Source organism: Gopherus evgoodei, chromosome 3, assembly GCF_007399415.2.
Source record: "Gopherus evgoodei ecotype Sinaloan lineage chromosome 3, rGopEvg1_v1.p, whole genome shotgun sequence".
Lineage (NCBI taxonomy): Eukaryota > Metazoa > Chordata > Testudines > Testudinidae > Gopherus > Gopherus evgoodei.
The window spans coordinates 6,032,311-6,049,937 of NC_044324.1; the positions used below are offsets into that span (position 1 = coordinate 6,032,311).

Here is a 17,627-nt window from a genome sequence, read left to right on the forward strand (position 1 = left end):
CATTTATGCCACAACTCACCCCACTGATCGTGGAGCATCATTAAGGTCAACAAGTAACTGCTGCTGCCAGCTGGGGCTTGGAACAGACTTCCAAGGCAGCTGAAGATCCGAGTGACCCTATTCAGACTGACCTCCGGGATATGCAGTGTAAAAATCCCCAGCATAGGGCCGCTCGCTTTCTCCACCCCCGTTTCTGGGGATGCTTTAACCTCACACCAGGAATGGGACCAAGGCACTGAGCACTCGCTGCACCAGAATTTAAAGGACGACTGAGTAACTGCTCGGGCACTAGGATCAGACCACACCAGAGGGTCGGTTTCTTATGCTAAACATCCCACGCTCTGAATACGCCCTCAGAGATTCCTTTGCCTCTTGTCTGTGGTACAGCCAGGCTGGCACACCCTCACCAGAAGCTATGGTGCTAAAATGACCTGATGACTTTAGCGCTGGAATTTGAAATGCCCCAACCCCCTGGGACCAATCCCAGCAGGTTAACTAGGCCCTTTGCGCCCTTCCAAAGGAAGGAAGGGGAGTTTCAACACCCAAAACACTACAGTGGGGTTTGGATTTGAAGGGCCAAGGATCCCTGCCTTTGGCAGAGTGTGCTGTGCACTGTCCAGCAGCCTCCACCCCAGAGGTGGCTGCATTTAAAGATGCACCCCAGGATGGGGTGCAAGATGCCTTAAAACCTTGTAGGGTGAAATGGATTGCAGAAATAATACAGCCCACACTCCTTTCCCGCCGCCCGCAGCACCACAGACCCCAAAACAGCAGACCCATTCTTCTGTCCAAACAGCAGTGTCACTAGTCAATTTTATTTGGAAAAAAAATCAGTTACAGAATATTTCTTGGGGATTCTGTTTCAAACCTTTCACAACCAGAATGGTTTTTCTTGTCTCAAGAGGTACATCTTTTTCCAATGTTATTTAAAAGTAAAAATAGAAAATTAACTAAACCTCCCAAAGTCATAGTGGTTTATAAATCAGAACGGTGAAGGAGAAAGATTAGCCCTGCCCTTCCGTTACCGAAGGCAATAGACAGTGTATTGCTTATAAATGCTAAAATGTTCCTCTTCAGAAACAAGGCAGCTTTATTTTCCCTTAAGCTCATGGTTAACCTTTGGGAGCAGCCTAAGCTAAGCCAACCTGCGACAGGCGTGTGATGGCAGCTACCCTGCATCCCTTCAGAATACAGCCCACAGTACCCAATCCCCTACAAGAGCTGAACACAGTTTAGAAATGGGAGCAGACAGTTTGTAGACAGATGGAAAAAAAAATTCTCATTTATTTCCTTTTATTGACGTAAACTTTGGTAGCATTTGCAAGGTTCTTTTTTTCTCGTTTAAATTTTCAAACTCAAATACTGCCAAGGAAGCACTTGACCTGCAGAAAAGCACAGGTGCGCTCGTCAGAAAGGGTATCGTTAATAGGCAGGCGGCCGCCCAAGCCAGCTACAGTAAGTGCTTAGACAGAGACCTGGCTGAATAACAAATCCCCCACTCAGAGCCGTACAATTCAGCCGGACAGCTTTAAAAAAAGACACACTATAGAAAAGAGATTCCTGGGGCGAAGTCTAGCCCAGGTCCGCTCACTTCTGCAGTATTTCCCAAATTCTTTTATGGCACAGAAGGGCGTGTGGGGAGGAGAGGGGCATTCTTCTGAAAAAGCCGACTGTATGTGACATAAGCAGCGGCAGCTGTTTTGGTGTATGGGAGGGGAAGAATGCTGACCTGCCCTGCGATGCTGAGAAGGTAAAAACGCTGGCTAGGTACTGAGCTGAAGCTGGTGGGTGCTCCAGACGCCTCTTGCCCTTAGGAGGAGTTTTGTAAGGAGTTAGTGGGGAAGAATGGCTCGAATTGAGTGCTTCCTTCCTTACGTTATGACAGTCTCAATTAAAAACAAGCTTATCACACCTGTGTATTAAAAACAGCTTAGACACAAACCAACACAAGCCAGAACTCAACAGGCAGAATGGTCTACGGTCTCGGGGGGAGGAATAAAATTCAATATGACTTTCCCAATTTTAAATATACAGGCTAAAAAAGGGGAAAATTCCACATCAAGGGAACAGTTTTAAGTGGAAGATAAACATCTTTGTGGGCAGGGGGAGCGCTGGGAAGCATCCCTGCTCCCTAAGCACATGGCGCTTCTCAGGCTTCAATCGGTTGGTTGTCAGATGTGACCAAAGGTCCCACCCCACCAAGAGGGATCAGAAATTCCTGAAAGGGAGAAGTGAAGAAAGGGAGGAGGAAAGAAGAGCTGTCTCCACTCCCTCTCTCGGGACGGGACGGGATGGGTAGTCACTCACCTCTGGAACAAGCACGAGTAGTATCAAAGGTTAGAAAGAGTGGGGAATAGACTAGTTTTTACTCCTGGTTTTATTATTTTGGCTGGTTGGTTGGTTTGAAAGCAGTCTGAAGCTGCTGAGCGAATCCTCCCTCAGAGCAGAGTCAATCGGAGCTGGCTGTTGTCAGTGGGAAGTCCAGGCTGTCTGTCACTGGGGGTGTAAAGAGACAGACAGCACTAGATTTTTGTTTCTCATTTTTTGGGGGGAGCGTGCGAGAGAGACGGGTGCTACATGAGGGGAGCTGGAGCCGTTCAGTCGCCGGCTTCGTTCTCTTCTGCTGTTTCCCCCGTGGTAGCGTTCTCTGCGTTCTTAGATGCCTGCGGAAACGAACCCAAACAGGGTTAAGTGACTCTGCTTCAGAGGGGAGAATCGCTAATTCATTCTGGAGAGAACTCAGAGACACACAGACCCACAGCACCCTGGAGTCACCCACCCTGGAATACGCCATTGTGTCAGGGCCACCCTTCCCTTTCGAAGGCCAGCCTCCCCGCCCCCGCAAAACACAGTTCATCTCCTGTCGGGAGTACTGGGCATCTCTTCCCTTTCCAGGATCTCTGATGTTGGTGCAAGAAGAGTTCTCTTCTGTCACCCAGAAAAGTCTCGTGAAGCTCCCCACCTTATCAGCAATACCAGCCAGTCAAATCTCAGCTGAGCTAGCCCCTTTCCCTGCTGACATCTCCCAGGGTGCAGCTTGGCCTTGGTACCTGGCTAAAAATCACTAGGCCTCAATGACTCAAGATGAAGGCTGATGAGTTTACAAGCAAGAAAACAGCCTCTCTACAGGCCACTGCTGCAAACTCACTCTGGGATCTGAGAGGCATGCTGGGTTCTTTCTGGCCAGCCAGTGGTAAAGATTCTGCTGACCAAAATTCTGCTTTCAGTCACACCTGTGCAACTGCACGCCAGACAAGGGGCGGTAGTCACCCCCCGGCTAGTGAGCAAACAGAATTTGGGATGGAGCGAATAATCCCACTGACAACACATGAGCTGGAACAGAATCCATCTCCCTCTTCCACAGCCTTAAGAGCTCTGCCAGGCGAAGAGGAGCCAAAATACCTTTTTGCTAAGGCCTGAGTGGAGAGTTTGGGGTCTCCCAAGAGGCAGTTAACCCGTGCGTGTGTGTGATCCAGCCATTATGAAGTGACAACTAAATTACCTTCTTCTTCTTCTTCTTCTGGGTCTTCCGGCTGGCGGAGCTCTGTAGCAGTGCCTAGGGAGAGGAAGAGACGGTGAGCAGCCGGAACATAGATGTTTTCTTTGCTCTGACTGCGGGTAAAGGGGAATGCCACTGTAGCGAAACAAGTCTTTGCCAGCTATAAAGGAACTGCTGCACGTCCTGGGCAATGACACTCGCCTTGCGCAGCCCCTCTGAATCCCCACGGCCCTGCAGGAAAGGACGACACACCCGTGACCAAACAGGTGCCATTTGTGGCCGAGGCGGGAGACTTGGCGGGAGCCTGCGGAGATCATGCTCCTGACACAACCACCGAGAAACCGGACTGCAACTCCTCTCTACTCTGAATGCTGCTGCCACCTTCGCACACGTGCAGAGCAGAGCAGCGCATCAGAACCACGCCCCAGACAGCTCCAGCTGGCGCCGCCTGGTGCTCAGCTTTCTCCTCAAACCTGCACTGTCTCCACCGGAGCTTGGCCTCTCAGCAGCCCTGCTTACAGGGGGTTCCACAGATCCAAACAGCTGAGTGAGAATAGAGACCAACCCACCACTCCGAGGGGACTGACCAACCTGCCGTCTCCTATCGAACCGCATGCCTCACACACCCCATAAGGCCGTGAGCTGGGTCTCGTCTGGCCTGTGTGGCCCAGAAACGGGTGACTCATGCGTTTCTATGCACTCCAGGGAAGCAAATGTGTTTCCTCAGACTGACCTTCAGTTCTGCATCCTGAACCTCAAAGTGAGATTGGTAGCGCTCCGGCTCGAAGGGGCCACAGGTTATCCTCATGGGGCCGTTAGGCATTAAAAGCACTGTGAATTTGAACTGGGCGACGAACTCGCCTGTAAAGCAGGAATCACGGTTAGGGCCACCACGCCGGCCTACACATTGACGGCGGGGGAACAGCGCACAACCCGAAGTCCACCTCGCTTTCCTGCCGTCGCAGCCACCTGGGACAATCAGTAAACTGCATCTGCTGCGTTTCAATGGCGTCCCTCCCCGCTCAGGGCAGAATCGTTCCTGAAGCAGGTCCTCTTGGCTTATCTTTAAGTGAACCAAACTGATGGTGCGTCCATCACCACCCCGGGGAGATTATCCCCCATGGACCAGCAGATCTCACCACCGGGATTGTTCTTACACAAGACCTGGCAACCAAGGGGCTAAGAGCTACTTAGCAAAGAAATCTCCTGGTTCCTTGGGAGCAGGTGTCTGCCCAGCACCACCCTCCAGGGACATGGCTACAGCGGGAACCTGCCTGAGCAGAGCCCCGGGGTGGACCAGCCCCTGTGCTCTCCTGCAAGCCCCCCACCCCTCCGGACTCACCTTCCTTCTCATAGAGGACATTGAAAGGCTGGAGCAGCTCATGTTTGGCGCATTCCACCACCCCCATCCTAGCCTTCTTCTCATCCTCAAATGCCCTGCGAGAAAGAGAGAGCGCCACGGACCTGAGCTTCTGCCTCTCGCTGCTCTAAGGATCGCACAACCGACGACCTTTTCAGCAGAGGAGGGGGAAGCCCTTCGAGCCAAGTTACAGATCCAACCCTGCTGCCTAACTTCCCACTGGTGGGGTTGACTGGAGACGTTACTCAGCCATTCCCCGACGAAAGGCCAGCCTGGCTGCGGTGTGTTGCTGGTGCAGGATGGCTGGCAGCAGGTGCGCAGATGAAAGCTCAGGAAGGTAATGGAGCAAAGTGAATGCAAGGCATTAGTTCAGAATCCCAGAAAAAGCCCACCGCTCTGAGGCACAAATGGAGCATTAACCTGGGAGATAATTTCCTTTTGCTAAAGTGCACATCAGTCAAAAAAGGGGGCTTTGAACTACCCCTGTGCCCTGACACAGCTTTAACTCCACTCTTTGTGAATACGAGAGGACTGGTCCCCTTGTATTTCAGCTGCAACCCCCCCACAAAGGCGCAGGAGGGTCTCAAATCCTCACAGGGGTCTTAATCTCCTGGCCAGGGTGAAACATCCACGTCTATCACATCCCCTCCCTATGGCTTGTCCAGCCGCAGCAAACCCTGCCATAACAGCACCCTCTGAGACAGAGCAGCTATCAATAACCAGGTGAGGGCTCTTGCAAGGCCCCTATTCTGGGCAGATGGGGAGGCTGTGAAAGGAAGAAGAGAGAATACCTGAGAGTAAATGGCATAGTGTCAAAGCGCCTCTCCACCTCGCTGAAAAAGGCACGAGAGGTTTTCATTTTCAAGCCGTACTGCTTGGAGGGGTCCCTTTTGTAAATGGTAGTTCTCTGGCCAGCATCCTTTGCCTAGGAGAACACAAACCAGATTCAAACACAAGCCACAGACGATAGCAATGAGTGCATGCTGGGGCTTCGGTACCCACACACAAATACTGCCAGCCCTCCCCGAGAGGGCTGCATTTTACACACAGGGAAATGGAGACCCAAGGAGGTAAAGGGACTGCATACAGAGATGGAGCCTGGCTCCCCAGGCCACGCTCAGATCAAGGGACCATTCTGAAGTCCCCATGGCACAAAGTAACACCATGCTGAAGGACACTCACCTTCCCCTCCCCGGTGCTGACAAGCACGTCAATGGCGTAAACTTCATGGACCTCAAACTCAGCTTTTTCGTGGTCCTTCCTTGGTGGGAGAGGTTTGGTGAGTGAGCAAAGTGAGACATCTCTACAAGGTTAAAAATCCCCCTTTGCCCTAGTAATACTGTTGTACAGAGCTGGGGGGCGGGGGCACAGAGCACCACAAATGCACGTGTGGCACTTTACACAGCAATTAGGGAAGCTTAATCAAACCAACACACAGGAGACAGAGGCAAGGCTCCATGGAAGTGCTCTGCAGAGGTTCTAGAGATCTGCTAGACAACCATTATGCAGGAAATTCTTCGCTGCCCCAGCCACCAGCACCATCTTCCATCATTAAGATAGAAGGGACTTCAAGAAACAAGTTTATTTTTAATCACTTATGCTGTTTACTCTGCACTTCGCTCAGCCTAGAACAAAGATGGGTCATTTTCACTTCCAGTACGTCTTGCATTAACTCAGTGCTAAAGAGGCCAGACTGCAGCTTACAGATTGATTGTAACTGAAGATATTTTAAACAAATGTCATGGAAACTTTTCTGGTAACATTTATTCTCTGTTATTTGTATGGTAGCACTTGGGTGCCCCAGGCATGGACCAGGGCCCATTGTGCCAGGCACTGTATGAACCCCAAACACAAAGATGGCCTTTCCAACGTACGTAGTAGATTTTAAAAAACCCCAAATCCTCAATGTTGGGTCTAAACAACCAGAACCTATCCCTGAAGGCAAGGAAGGAGCTGGTGGAAGCGAAGGGAAGGAAATGGGTCCAAGATGTGACTGAAAATGGAAGCCTATGAGAACTAATTTGATTGGGTTCAATCTAGTTCACACCATTAGAGCAATCCACTGTCACAGCTGGGAATAGCTGGCGAGTTTGCTGGCCGTTGCAGAGACCAAGGACTGACTTTGTGTTGGGGACACTTTCTAGAATGACCAGTTGACTGCACAGGTGCCAGTGAAAGATTTAGGGGTAACAACCTTCAGTCAATGCAGAGCATCACAAATTACCTTAATGTAAGAAAAAATGGAAGACTCTGGGCTAAGCAACACCCACTATCCCACCCACCCAGCCAGGCACCACAGGCCAGGACTAGAAAAGAGAGGGGATTCTCACTACAGGTCTGGTCTCACACCCCCTCGCAATGCTGCTGATAGAAGCGACAATCCCGGAGAGCAGACTTACTTTTGCTGGTCTGTAGGGTTTTGGATGATCGTTTTCTCTCCATCAATCACATGCTGTTTCAGCTGGTGTGACAGCATCCCTGCCAAGTTAGGAGAATCCATTAGCACCTCAGAGCTGCAAACCAGCTACCGAGTGACTTGCATTATTAACGCTCCAAGAAGGTGCCCTTACGCTTTCTGCTAGAGGGAGAACAGCAAAGCTAAAATTTGAGACCGTTTGCCTTTCTACCACCACCTTATCTCAAACAGCTTCATTCACTGAGTTACACATCTATTCTGTGACAAAGCAAAGGTCCCCACTTTAAAGGGGTAATTGCATGTCCTAGGTCCAAAGCACAGCCACAGATCGATTCCTTTGTACAACTTCCAACTCCCAGCACAACAGTCTAACCACTGGACCACACTGGCTCAGCAGTAACTCCAGGAGGACATGGTCTAATCCCCCCCTAAAATCATGCAGCATGTGTTTTAAACAAGCCAACATTCTTCTTTTCAGTCTCTGTAGCCTGGGACATCAGTTACCAGGAGAATCAGCAATTGCATGGGGATTACCGGCATCCAATGTCTCCGAACGACGCATTCTTGAGCGTCTCCAGGGACGCGTGGAGGCAGAAATGTTTTTGCCAGTGTTTAGATTACTTATGTCCCTCCTGCACAGTCTAGCTAATGGGGCATTCAGCAAATACTTTTGGGCTTAACTCAGTCTCCCTGTCTGCTTTGCAGTACATATTACAATTCAGATTGATCAAGGAAAACTAAAAGGCCATTCCTAATCTGCTTCTCAAGTCACCAGCCACAGCAAGGGAACTAACAGGTCTCCATTTTGGAAGGACTGCAGCCAGTGGTGGCAGAGATCACCAATGAGACAGAAAACAGCTCCATTTTTTTCATAAACCGGATCCTTATGCTGCTGTTGCCAGTGACTGGATAATTAAGGCACCCGACTGTTTCCAAAACAGTGGCTGCTTAAACTCCCTTGACAGCGTGAGCAGCCGCCTCCTCGCTGCAGCCGAGGTGATGTTTTTCTCCCAGAGCGCAGAGCAAAGCATTGGCGAGACCTACCCAACATCCCACGTAACAAACAGCCCAGTCCTGGAACTGCAGCTCTCTGCAGCAAGCGGGGAGAACAAGCCTGCTACAGTATGTCCTGGGATTCAACTGATTAGTGGCGACATGATTTGTTGCTGAAGTAACTGACAGCTACATCACTACCTGAGCAAACCAACAGGATAACAGAACCTGTCCAAACATTTGTGTTTATAATTTTGACAGATAATTTCCATGTTTATATTTAAGCGTTTACTCTCCATTTTTATCCATTTAAATGTTAAATGCAGGAGTTTATCAGGAGGTCAGACAACAATTATTTAATGATGGTAAAAAAACCCCAAAGCTTATTAACCACTAAAACACAAATTTGTCAACATCACATGTCCAAATACACAAAGTAACTGTCCTTAAATCAAACTCTAAGTCAGAGGTCCCAAAAGTGTGGGACATGGGGGGGCGGGAACACTACCCAGCCCCTCCCCACTCCTGCTCCGGTAACACCCCCAGCCATGTCCCCGGCCCCACGCCAGGCCAGAGCCTTGGCTGCTAGCGACACCGCCCCCCGCAGGTGCGGCCCCTTTATCCCTGTCCATGAACCCCTCCAAGACACTGTGTGTGTGTGTGTGTGCGCGCGCGCACCCCTCTAAGTTGCCAAGCACCCCTTTTCTTTCTTTCTTTCTTTCTTTCTTTCTTTCTTTCAACTTTGTTTTGGTTTGATTGTTGGCATACAGTGAAACTAACCCTTCCAAAGCTAAACTTAACTGAGAACTGTGACCTCAGCTCCCAGGCACCTTTTCAAACATTATGGTCTGATTTGTCTAAGATGCTTCCAAAGGCAACTTCCCACTAGCCGGTTCGGAACAGTATTCTGAGAAAACGCCAAGCAGTTAACGATTGACGGGAGCTGCTCACACTTACTGCCTTATAGCATCGTTCAGCAAAGGATCCCCAAGCATTTTATAAACATTCCCTCACCTACACAGTTAACCATCTGCCCTGTACCAATGGGCACACAGGAGACTCTGAGGTTAAATGATTTAAGCCAGGTCTCTCAGGGAGCCTGCCGCAGGCTTGGGGGAGAGTGCACCAGAGTCCTAATCCGTGACAGACACGGAGCCATGCTCAGAACCATTAAATGCTTCCCAAGGTTTTGAATCGATAGGCCGGGGCTCCCTGGCTAGGATTAGTGCACCTCTACTTCTCCTCTGGCTGTCACTTGCGCTGAGCTGAGCAAGGCCTTACCTTCGATAGGTGTGCAGTTAAATGAGTGTGCTATTTTGTTCCAGGCGTCTGTCACTTGTGTGTTCTGCGGGAGTAAGAAGACAGGAGAACAAGTCAAGATTTTAAAATTCAAGCCACAGATACACCAGAGATTTCATCTGTGTTCTGCAATGAACCCAGCGCATTCTCTAACTGAGCGGCTCCTGCAACATCCCCTAACGTTTAGCGAGCTGAAAGAATCGCAGATTGTGTGTTATTTCATACCCACAGAAATGACAAGGTAACAGCAAAAATACAAATCCAGAAGAAAAAAAAGGTGTGTTTTGTGCTATAGCAGTAGTCCAAAGTCCCCACGGCGCTAGGCACCGTACACACACATTGTAAGAGACAGATCCTAATCTACAGTGCGGATACTACTAGGAGAAACCAAGCATGGAAGAAGGGACTGGAGCATTATCCCCATTTACAAACAAGGAGCTAAAACCCAGCAAGATTAATTCACTTGCCACAGGTCACCTAGTGAGTCAATATGGAAGGGGGCTGGTAATACGGACAAAAGGAGAACGTCAGCAGTGTTTGAGAAGTGTGAACACCAAGGACAGAAGTGTGCTTTAGGGCCCCAAGGGACAGGGTTATGAGGAATGGCATGAAATCAAGAAAGATAAATTTAAGCCAATTATTAGGAAACATCCCCGAACAGCGAGCTTTATTAGAATGTGACAGGCTCCCAAGGAAAATGGAGCAAGCCCCATAAATCTTGTATTTAAATGATAAGCCCTCTGGGGCAGGGACTTTTTTATTCCATTTGTACAGCACCAAGCACAACGGGATACCAGGCTACATTTCCCGCTTTGGTAATACAAATAAATAAATAATAAATAAGCCAAGGATGACTGCGCACTGAGGAGAATGGATGGGTTAGAGCTGACCTAGGACCTCTGCCATCTTTAACTTCTAGGATTTTATTGCTTCTCATTTTGACTAAGTTTCTCACTGGAGAAACGCTGACTTTCTACGGCACTTAAGGCACAGCCATACATGCCAATTGACCTCGGTCACTGGGCCACCACCTTGATCTAAATTCCAAGATGCACCACTGTGAAAGACACTAGCAGAAGCTAGTCTATTCCTTGGCTGGAGAGTGAAACCAGTGCACGTCCGAAGTATCTGCAAAACCCAAGATGCAGGTCACAGACACAAGCCTGCAAGTGTGACAGGTTCACACTTGCTCTCTTGTTCGCCACGCCTCAAACTGAAAAGCAAGGCACCAACCCAGTGAAACAAGGTTCACCTGCTCCTTCCTGGAGGGTATCTGACCACGTGACTCGTAACCCTTAAAATGGCTCAGAGTGCTCAGCTGTTTTCAGTCAGGGACAACAAGCAGTAGCACGAAGCCCCTGTGTAACAATGGCTTCTTCCCAAGTAGAGCTCAAAGGCTGCTGGCCAATTAACCCTGCCTAAAGCGTTAAAGCCACAGCAACTCTCCGCATAGCTCCTGCTCACCCCAGAATGTGGCTCAGCTGTCTATGGCCAGCTGGCTGTAGTTTCCCCACAGTTGATCCACCCCTTTCAGAGAAGGTCACAGCTTTCCACTTCTATACATACAGGGCAAAGGTAGGGTCTGCGTGTGCATTCCTGACTCTCTAGATACACCTGGGAAGCACTGAACCATTCTCACCTGGTTTCCGGGTTTTACCAGGCGCAGGGCAGCTTCTGCACAGAGGTGAGCCGCCTTGACAACATCAGCTTTACGACCCGTCACCGGGGTTTCCTGGAAAAAGTTGCCTGTTTTTGAAACATGCCTTTTCTCCGCTCTGTAGGATGAATTCTGCGCTAGCGGGAGCCCCAACCCTGACCCCACCCGCGACACGGCAGGAGGCCCTTCCCTTCCCTCCCTCCCACTTTGTTAAGCATGGAAGGGACCCTGAGGAGAGGAGAGTTCAAACTCCCCAACCTATTCAGTCCTCTCCGCTCTGTCAAGAGGGACTAGATACTGCCAGCTGCAGCTGAAATACATTTAAGAACTGAAATATAAATGCCAGAGCTACAGGCAGGAGCGCTGTGTAATGTGTCTGACCCCCCAGAACTACACAGGACAAAGCCCTGGAGATCGGCCTTTAGCAGCCAGGAGCCTGGACAAGATGAGATCTAAGGGCTCTTTTTCAACTCTGCTTCCTAACATCTAGCCCTAATATCAAGTCAACATGTTCATGAGAGAACTGCTGCCCCCAGGAGCTTGTCTGATTCACTAACCTCCTCCTCCAAGGGCTACAGGTAAAAACATGAGTTTAAACTTTGCCTACACGAAAAGTTTATTCAAATTTTACACATGTTTTCCCCCAGGTGGCATTCCCTGAATGCTGTTTGCGTACGTGACTTCCCAACACCACGACCAATGGTCTATGCCATCAACCACCCACATCCTGCAAGCACCTCCACCAACACACACCAGGCCTGTACATGTCACACTGCCCCCGACTAAACACAGCCACTTACAAGCCAGTGTGCTGCAAGTTCAGGCAGGAGAAGTGTGTCGCGGGGACTGGGTCCTGAGGCCACCTAACTTGCTGTACAAATCACCTGAGCTTAGAGCTGCAAAGGTGAACACAGCAGCCTCCTGTGGTGGCACCAGGAACACAATTCTCGACATTAGCCAGCAGGGTGCAGCAAGTCCAGTTTGACCAGCCAGTTCCATGCACCCAGGACACTGTCCTCTCAGACTTTCACCACAGGGCAGCCATAAGTGCAGTTCATCTAACATTTGATTTGTTTCGCATGTGTTGTGTTTGATCTACTTTAACGTTCAAACAGTTCAGCATCCGAACTTTTCTAAGGTGAATAATGATTAATTGTTTTTTAAACACCGTTTCTGTTAATGTTCTCCAAAATCATCGATGCACAGACTTCTGCTCTGCTGCCAACGTCAGGTGCTCTCTGCAGCCAGGGGCACTCAAGCGTGGGCTTTTATATCCTGCTTTTGCTGAACCTTGCCTGATGTAAAAGTAGCGTGGGAGAGCTCTCCGCTCAAGCCATTGGCAAGAAGCCTACCTTCGCTGCATCGACGATAAAACTGTGCGCTACATTCGCTATGAAGCCATCCACATGGACTCCCAGGTCACTAACACAAAGAGGAAAAACAAGATTAGTTGCAGGCAGGGCCTCGTGGCTCAAGAAACATCTTTATGACCTCTAAAGACATTAGCAGAACAGGGTATGTTTCAAATGCATCACTTGCCTGGCCAATACTTCCTAGGGTTAGCCAGTTTGTAAACGCAATTAACAGATCAAGCAGCAGTAAACAGCAGAAGCCAACTTTTAACTCACAATAGCATAGCTCAGACACTTACATCTTGACCAAATCTCCATCTTTGAGGATATAGTCCTGGTCACTCTTCAAGGGGGAGAAGTGACAGACACAGTTATTGACCGATATACTCGTCGGGAAGGCAATACCTATGACCAAAGGGAATAATGGTGAGATCGCACCTGTGCGAGACCTGTGTGCACTTCGGCGATACGGACCCTGCCATCATGTACTGCAAGACACCATGCAGGCAGCACCCTATGTTCCATCACACAGAGCAGCCAACAAACCATCTGCACATGGGTCCAAATGCACACGTGATTCAAAGCCTCAACCTGCCGCTCATACATGCAGGATACAACCAGGAGTCTAGTTTGTTAGTCTCCTCTGATGCACCAGAGAATAAAGTGGGACAAAAATATAGAGCTGCACTACCTCATGCTGCGACCTCGGCAGCTCACTCAAGATAAGCCAGGCCTGTCCGTGCCCAAAGAGAGAGCTCTTCTTAAGAGCAGAACTCCGCTCATTTGGAGCGTGTGAGACTTAAGCAAAGCTAAACGAGTCATTAACTCTTATGACATACACGTAAGGAGACTGCAAATCAATTGAGACCACAAGGCAATATGGTCTGAGGGTCGGAGCACATGAAAGGAAGTCATGAATTTCAAAATTCTTATCTCAGCTCTGCCTATGACTAGCTGTCTCCTATTCGGGGAAAATCAAAGCCTCTAGGGTGTTCGTCTCCTCAGCTGAGCACCTGCGAACAGCGGAGGACTGCTGAATGGCGGACAGTGCTTTTAAAACCAAAGCACTAAAGTACCAACATAGATCAGCTGGGGTTTGACGCTGACTTTTTAAGCATTGTTCTGTGCTCTGGGCACAGCCCTTTGGCCAAAAAATAGAACAAGCATTTGCGGCGTCTCCCAGCATCAGACCAACTCCAGCCTAGACAGACAAATGTGGAAGAACGGCCTTTAAAGCAATCATCTTTCTCTCAAGAGACCTCAAATATCCAGGGCCAGGAACCATGATGCTCACCATGGCTCTTTACGTAGCCATGGAAATCTTGTGAAAATTACAGAACAGCAAGTACGGTAGACAAGGCATTTGTCTCCAAAACAAATCTAGTTTGTCTGAATGGGCGTGGCTAATCCAAACGTGAACCTCAAACTACCCAGTGCTGTGTAGTAGCTGCTGTACCCTGTTCCTTAGCAGAACATTTGGGGTGAGTGAGAAGCATGAAGCCTGGAATTCAGCTTTCAGAAACAATCTTCATTACGCATTTCAGTAGTTTCACTGTATGGTGTGATGGAAACAAAGAGAAAAGGAAAGAGCCCTGCATTGCAAAGGGAACCCCTGAAACTGTACTTTACCTTTTTTCATTTCTTTCTCCTTCTTGAAGATTTTGCCAGTCTCTTCCATGATCATGGCATCCCCTCTCTCACACAGGCTGAGAACAGACCCTCCAGATTTAGCTGCTTCAACCACTGCACGCAGGACCCCTGGGTTCAAACGCACAGTGTCGTTGAATTTGAAATGGATGCGTTAACTAAAAACAGCCAACAACTTTAAAAAAAAATATGAGACCCTTCACAGATAACAGTGCTGCAGGAAGGATTAAAATTGGTGGCTCAACTTTTCACTGCAAGAGAGTACACCAAAGAACCACAACTTTGATTTTTTTATTATTATTATTATTTTTTACAACTGGCATCTATGGACTGACTCAGGAAGTCCAGCAAGCACTACCTTGCTCTGATTGCAAGAACATGTGCGCACATCGCTGTGCTAGTTCACATGAAGTGTTGAACTGCAGATGCCCTTGAAATGTCAAACACCTGTCCACTCCCACCTACACACACAGCAAGGTCTGTTTAATAAAGGAGTCAAGGAGAAGCAACACTGTCCTCCCACATTCCTTCCCTTCAGAAGTCAGGGCTATAGAAAGAGGTCCAAAAATGACCCAGGAGACTGTGTGTGTCACACCTCAAAGGAACAAGGACTGCTATTGTGGGTTTCAAGGACTATTCTATATCGTTTCTCATTAGGACAGGTCACTTGGCATCAGAGCTGGCAACAGCACAGAACAAGTGCAGCTTGGCTACCTACATTAGTCTTACACTTTGCAGCCACCTTCCTGCAATTGCACGTAGAAGCATTTCAGAACTAACCCTTTGCTTCCTTTCATTCTTCCTAGCGCAACTACTTCACAGACAGTGTGCCGCACCGGAGATTACTAAACGTTATATTCCCTAGTCACAAAACATTGCATGGATTTGGTTATGGAGGTATTATAGTTTTGCTTTTCGAGCGCTTCAAAGGGCTTTATTGGGATGCTGAGATCCCATCACAGAATACATTTCTCTCTATTTTATAAATGGCGAGAAAAGATTTGAAGCATGGGGCTGTTCCTGAAGTACTCCAGCGTCACATCTGTGAACAAACATTGATTGCCTCACTCACAAGAACAGCCCCAGGGAAGTCTCTGGAATTATTTGAGGGTGACCAGCAAACAGGTTTGTGTACTAGCCAACAGTCAGTATGTACAGGCACTGGGAGCCAGGACTTTCCTTCCGTTTCCAGATCTACCTCTGGCTGTATGCCATTACTTCACCTCTGGGCTTCATTCCCCCTCCCTCCTCTGACAAAGTGGGACAATTCTTATTGGGAGCTGTGACACTTACAATTTTGTGAAATGCTTTTAGATCCCTGGATAAAAGGCATTTGCTCAGAAATATTTTGCTCAATTTCTCCTATGTGGTGGAAAGAGCCTAGTTAAGGAATTAAGTCAAAAGGCTTATGCCCAAATAAATCTGTTAGTCTTTAATGTGCCACAGGACTCCTCCTTGTTTTTATGGATACAGACTAACACAGCTACCCCCGATACATAAACTGTGAATTTGGAAGTGAGTTTTTTAAGTATATCTAAAAATCATCACAAAAACAGTCTTTCTGTGTGCCATCATGTTGTGAAGAAGGGGCAGCATGAAAATATGAAGTGTTAAAATTCACACAGAAGCAAAACAAATGGCGATCAATATCCATTAGGGAATGGGAAAGTTAAAAACAGTTTAATAGTACTGGCCAAGGAACATCTATTAACTGTAGTTTGTAGTTATACAGTGCCTCATTCCATGAATTAAAAGCACTTTACATCATTAAATACATGTACTACGTTGTCAAGAAATCAAGAGAAAGATCAGGAAAACGTAAAACCTTGTAACTATTCTGGATTTTGAATGTTTTACCTGTGACGTACAGAAAAATACTGTGACCATTTTACTTTCCCATGAGGAGTGCCCCCTACATGCCATTAAACCGATTAGAACAGATTTAACTTTTTTTATTACAGCTAACGTTAAAAAAAATTATGTAATCCATAGGTTGAGAAAAGAGCGTCTGCACATCTGGGTATAGTGCTTAGATTACCCACAAATACAAAGCTGGTTTTTAAAAGTCACAGCTACATAGAGAAGACAATCAGCAATAACGCAAAGGCAGGTGAATAGATTTAACGATACAGTTTAGACATTAAAATCCAAATACTCGGGTAGCCTCGCTCATGAGAAGTTGCACAGAGATTTGGTCGTGGAAGGCCAGACACCAGCGAGCGGAGGCTGGGGCCGGCTGTCCGTTAAACACGGCCCAGGAGGGAGGTATTCCCCTTCGCACTAGATCTCCCGGCGGAGCATCCCAGCAGGATACCAGCTGCCAGGTGACCGCTCCGAAAAGCGCACCGAGCCCGAGCAGAGGGGCCCCGCCGGCCGCACTGCTCCGCAGCTGTCACTTCTCTCCGGAGCCAGGGGCCGCCCCCCCGGCGCAGGGAGCGGGGCGGGAGGCTGACCCCGCGGCACGGAGCGGTCTCGGCCCCGCTGGGGCCTGGGCCAAGTCCCGCACCGGGGCTGCCCCGCCCGCCAGGGGCCCGCGAACAAAGGCCCACGCGGGAGGGAGGGAGGGGGCGGGCGGGCCGCGGGAGCCGCACATGGCAGAGGCGCCGCGGGACCATGTGGCGGCACTTCCCGCCCGGGCACGGCGCCGCGCGCCCCCCCCCCCGAGGGGGGCTGGGAACCCCCCCACTCCAGCTGGGGGGGCGCGGCCTGGCCACGTGCCCGGCTGCCCCAAGGAGCGGGGGGGGACTGGGCCCTCCGCGGCCTTACGTGGGGGAGGGGGGCTGTGCCAGCGGGCCCCCCCGGACACCCGGAGCCGCGCTGCCTTTCCCCCGGGGGGGGCTCAGCGCACCCCGGGGGCCCCACCCCCCGGCCCGGCCCCGCACTCACGGTTGGCGATGTCCCCCCCCATCTTGTACTTGGTCACCACCAGGTCCTCGGCGATGGTCAGCTCGGCCGCCTCCTCCTCGCCCGACATGGTGGGCGCCGCCCGGGCCCGGCCTGGCCTCGCCCCGCGCTGGAACCGCCGCCGCCGCCTGAGGAGAGACCCGGCCGGAGCGAGCGAGCCGGAGAGAGCGCGGGCTCCGCGCGGGGCACGCTGGGGAAGCGAGTCCCCGCCCGCTCGGCCGCCGGACTACGACTCCCGGCAGGCGTCGCGCGAAGCGGAAGGGGCCCCGCCCCCTGGGTCGGGGACCACGGCTCCCGGCATGCAGCGCGGCCGGGGCGCTCTCGCGCGAACAGGGGCAGAGTCGCGTTTTCCGAGATTGGGGGGCCCGGCTGGTCGCAGTGCACGCTGGGAGTTGTAGGCTGCGGTTGGCCTGGACTACAAGTCCCAGCGGGCTGAGGGGCCCTTAGCTAAAGAGGGTTGGAACTGGAGGGGCGGCCCTAAGGGTGGGAGGGGCACCCTC

At 50.1% G+C, this 17,627-nt stretch overlaps 1 protein-coding gene across 1 annotated transcript; it reads right to left on the reverse strand.

Moving 5' to 3' along the window:
- Positions 1 to 795: 795 nt before the first annotated feature.
- On the reverse strand, positions 796 to 17,247 carry PA2G4 (proliferation-associated 2G4). The gene is made up of 13 exons (XM_030554801.1): positions 17,110 to 17,247; positions 14,206 to 14,334; positions 12,876 to 12,981; positions 12,577 to 12,646; positions 11,207 to 11,299; positions 9,550 to 9,613; positions 7,259 to 7,337; positions 6,042 to 6,120; positions 5,651 to 5,784; positions 4,842 to 4,936; positions 4,233 to 4,360; positions 3,503 to 3,556; positions 796 to 2,663 (listed from the first exon to the last, which is right to left on the reverse strand). Exons 1-13 carry the CDS (start codon positions 17,195 to 17,197, stop codon positions 2,598 to 2,600), a joined length of 1,185 nt encoding a protein of 394 aa, XP_030410661.1. The 5' UTR covers positions 17,198 to 17,247; the 3' UTR covers positions 796 to 2,597.
- Positions 17,248 to 17,627: the final 380 nt, after the last annotated feature.

Bases quoted from the DNA above. Each gene is read 5' to 3' on its own strand.
- PA2G4 (XM_030554801.1), bottom strand. From the start codon at position 17,197: ATGTCGGGCGAGGAGGAGGCGGCCGAGCTGACCATCGCCGAGGACCTG. The intron at 12,982-14,205 runs GTAAAGTACAGT...CTTTGGTCATAG, and splicing joins GGAGAAAGAAATGAAAAAAG to GTATTGCCTTCCCGACGAGT. The intron at 3,557-4,232 runs GTCAGTCTGAGG...TCCTCTCCCTAG, and splicing joins TTCAGGATGCAGAACTGAAG to GCACTGCTACAGAGCTCCGC.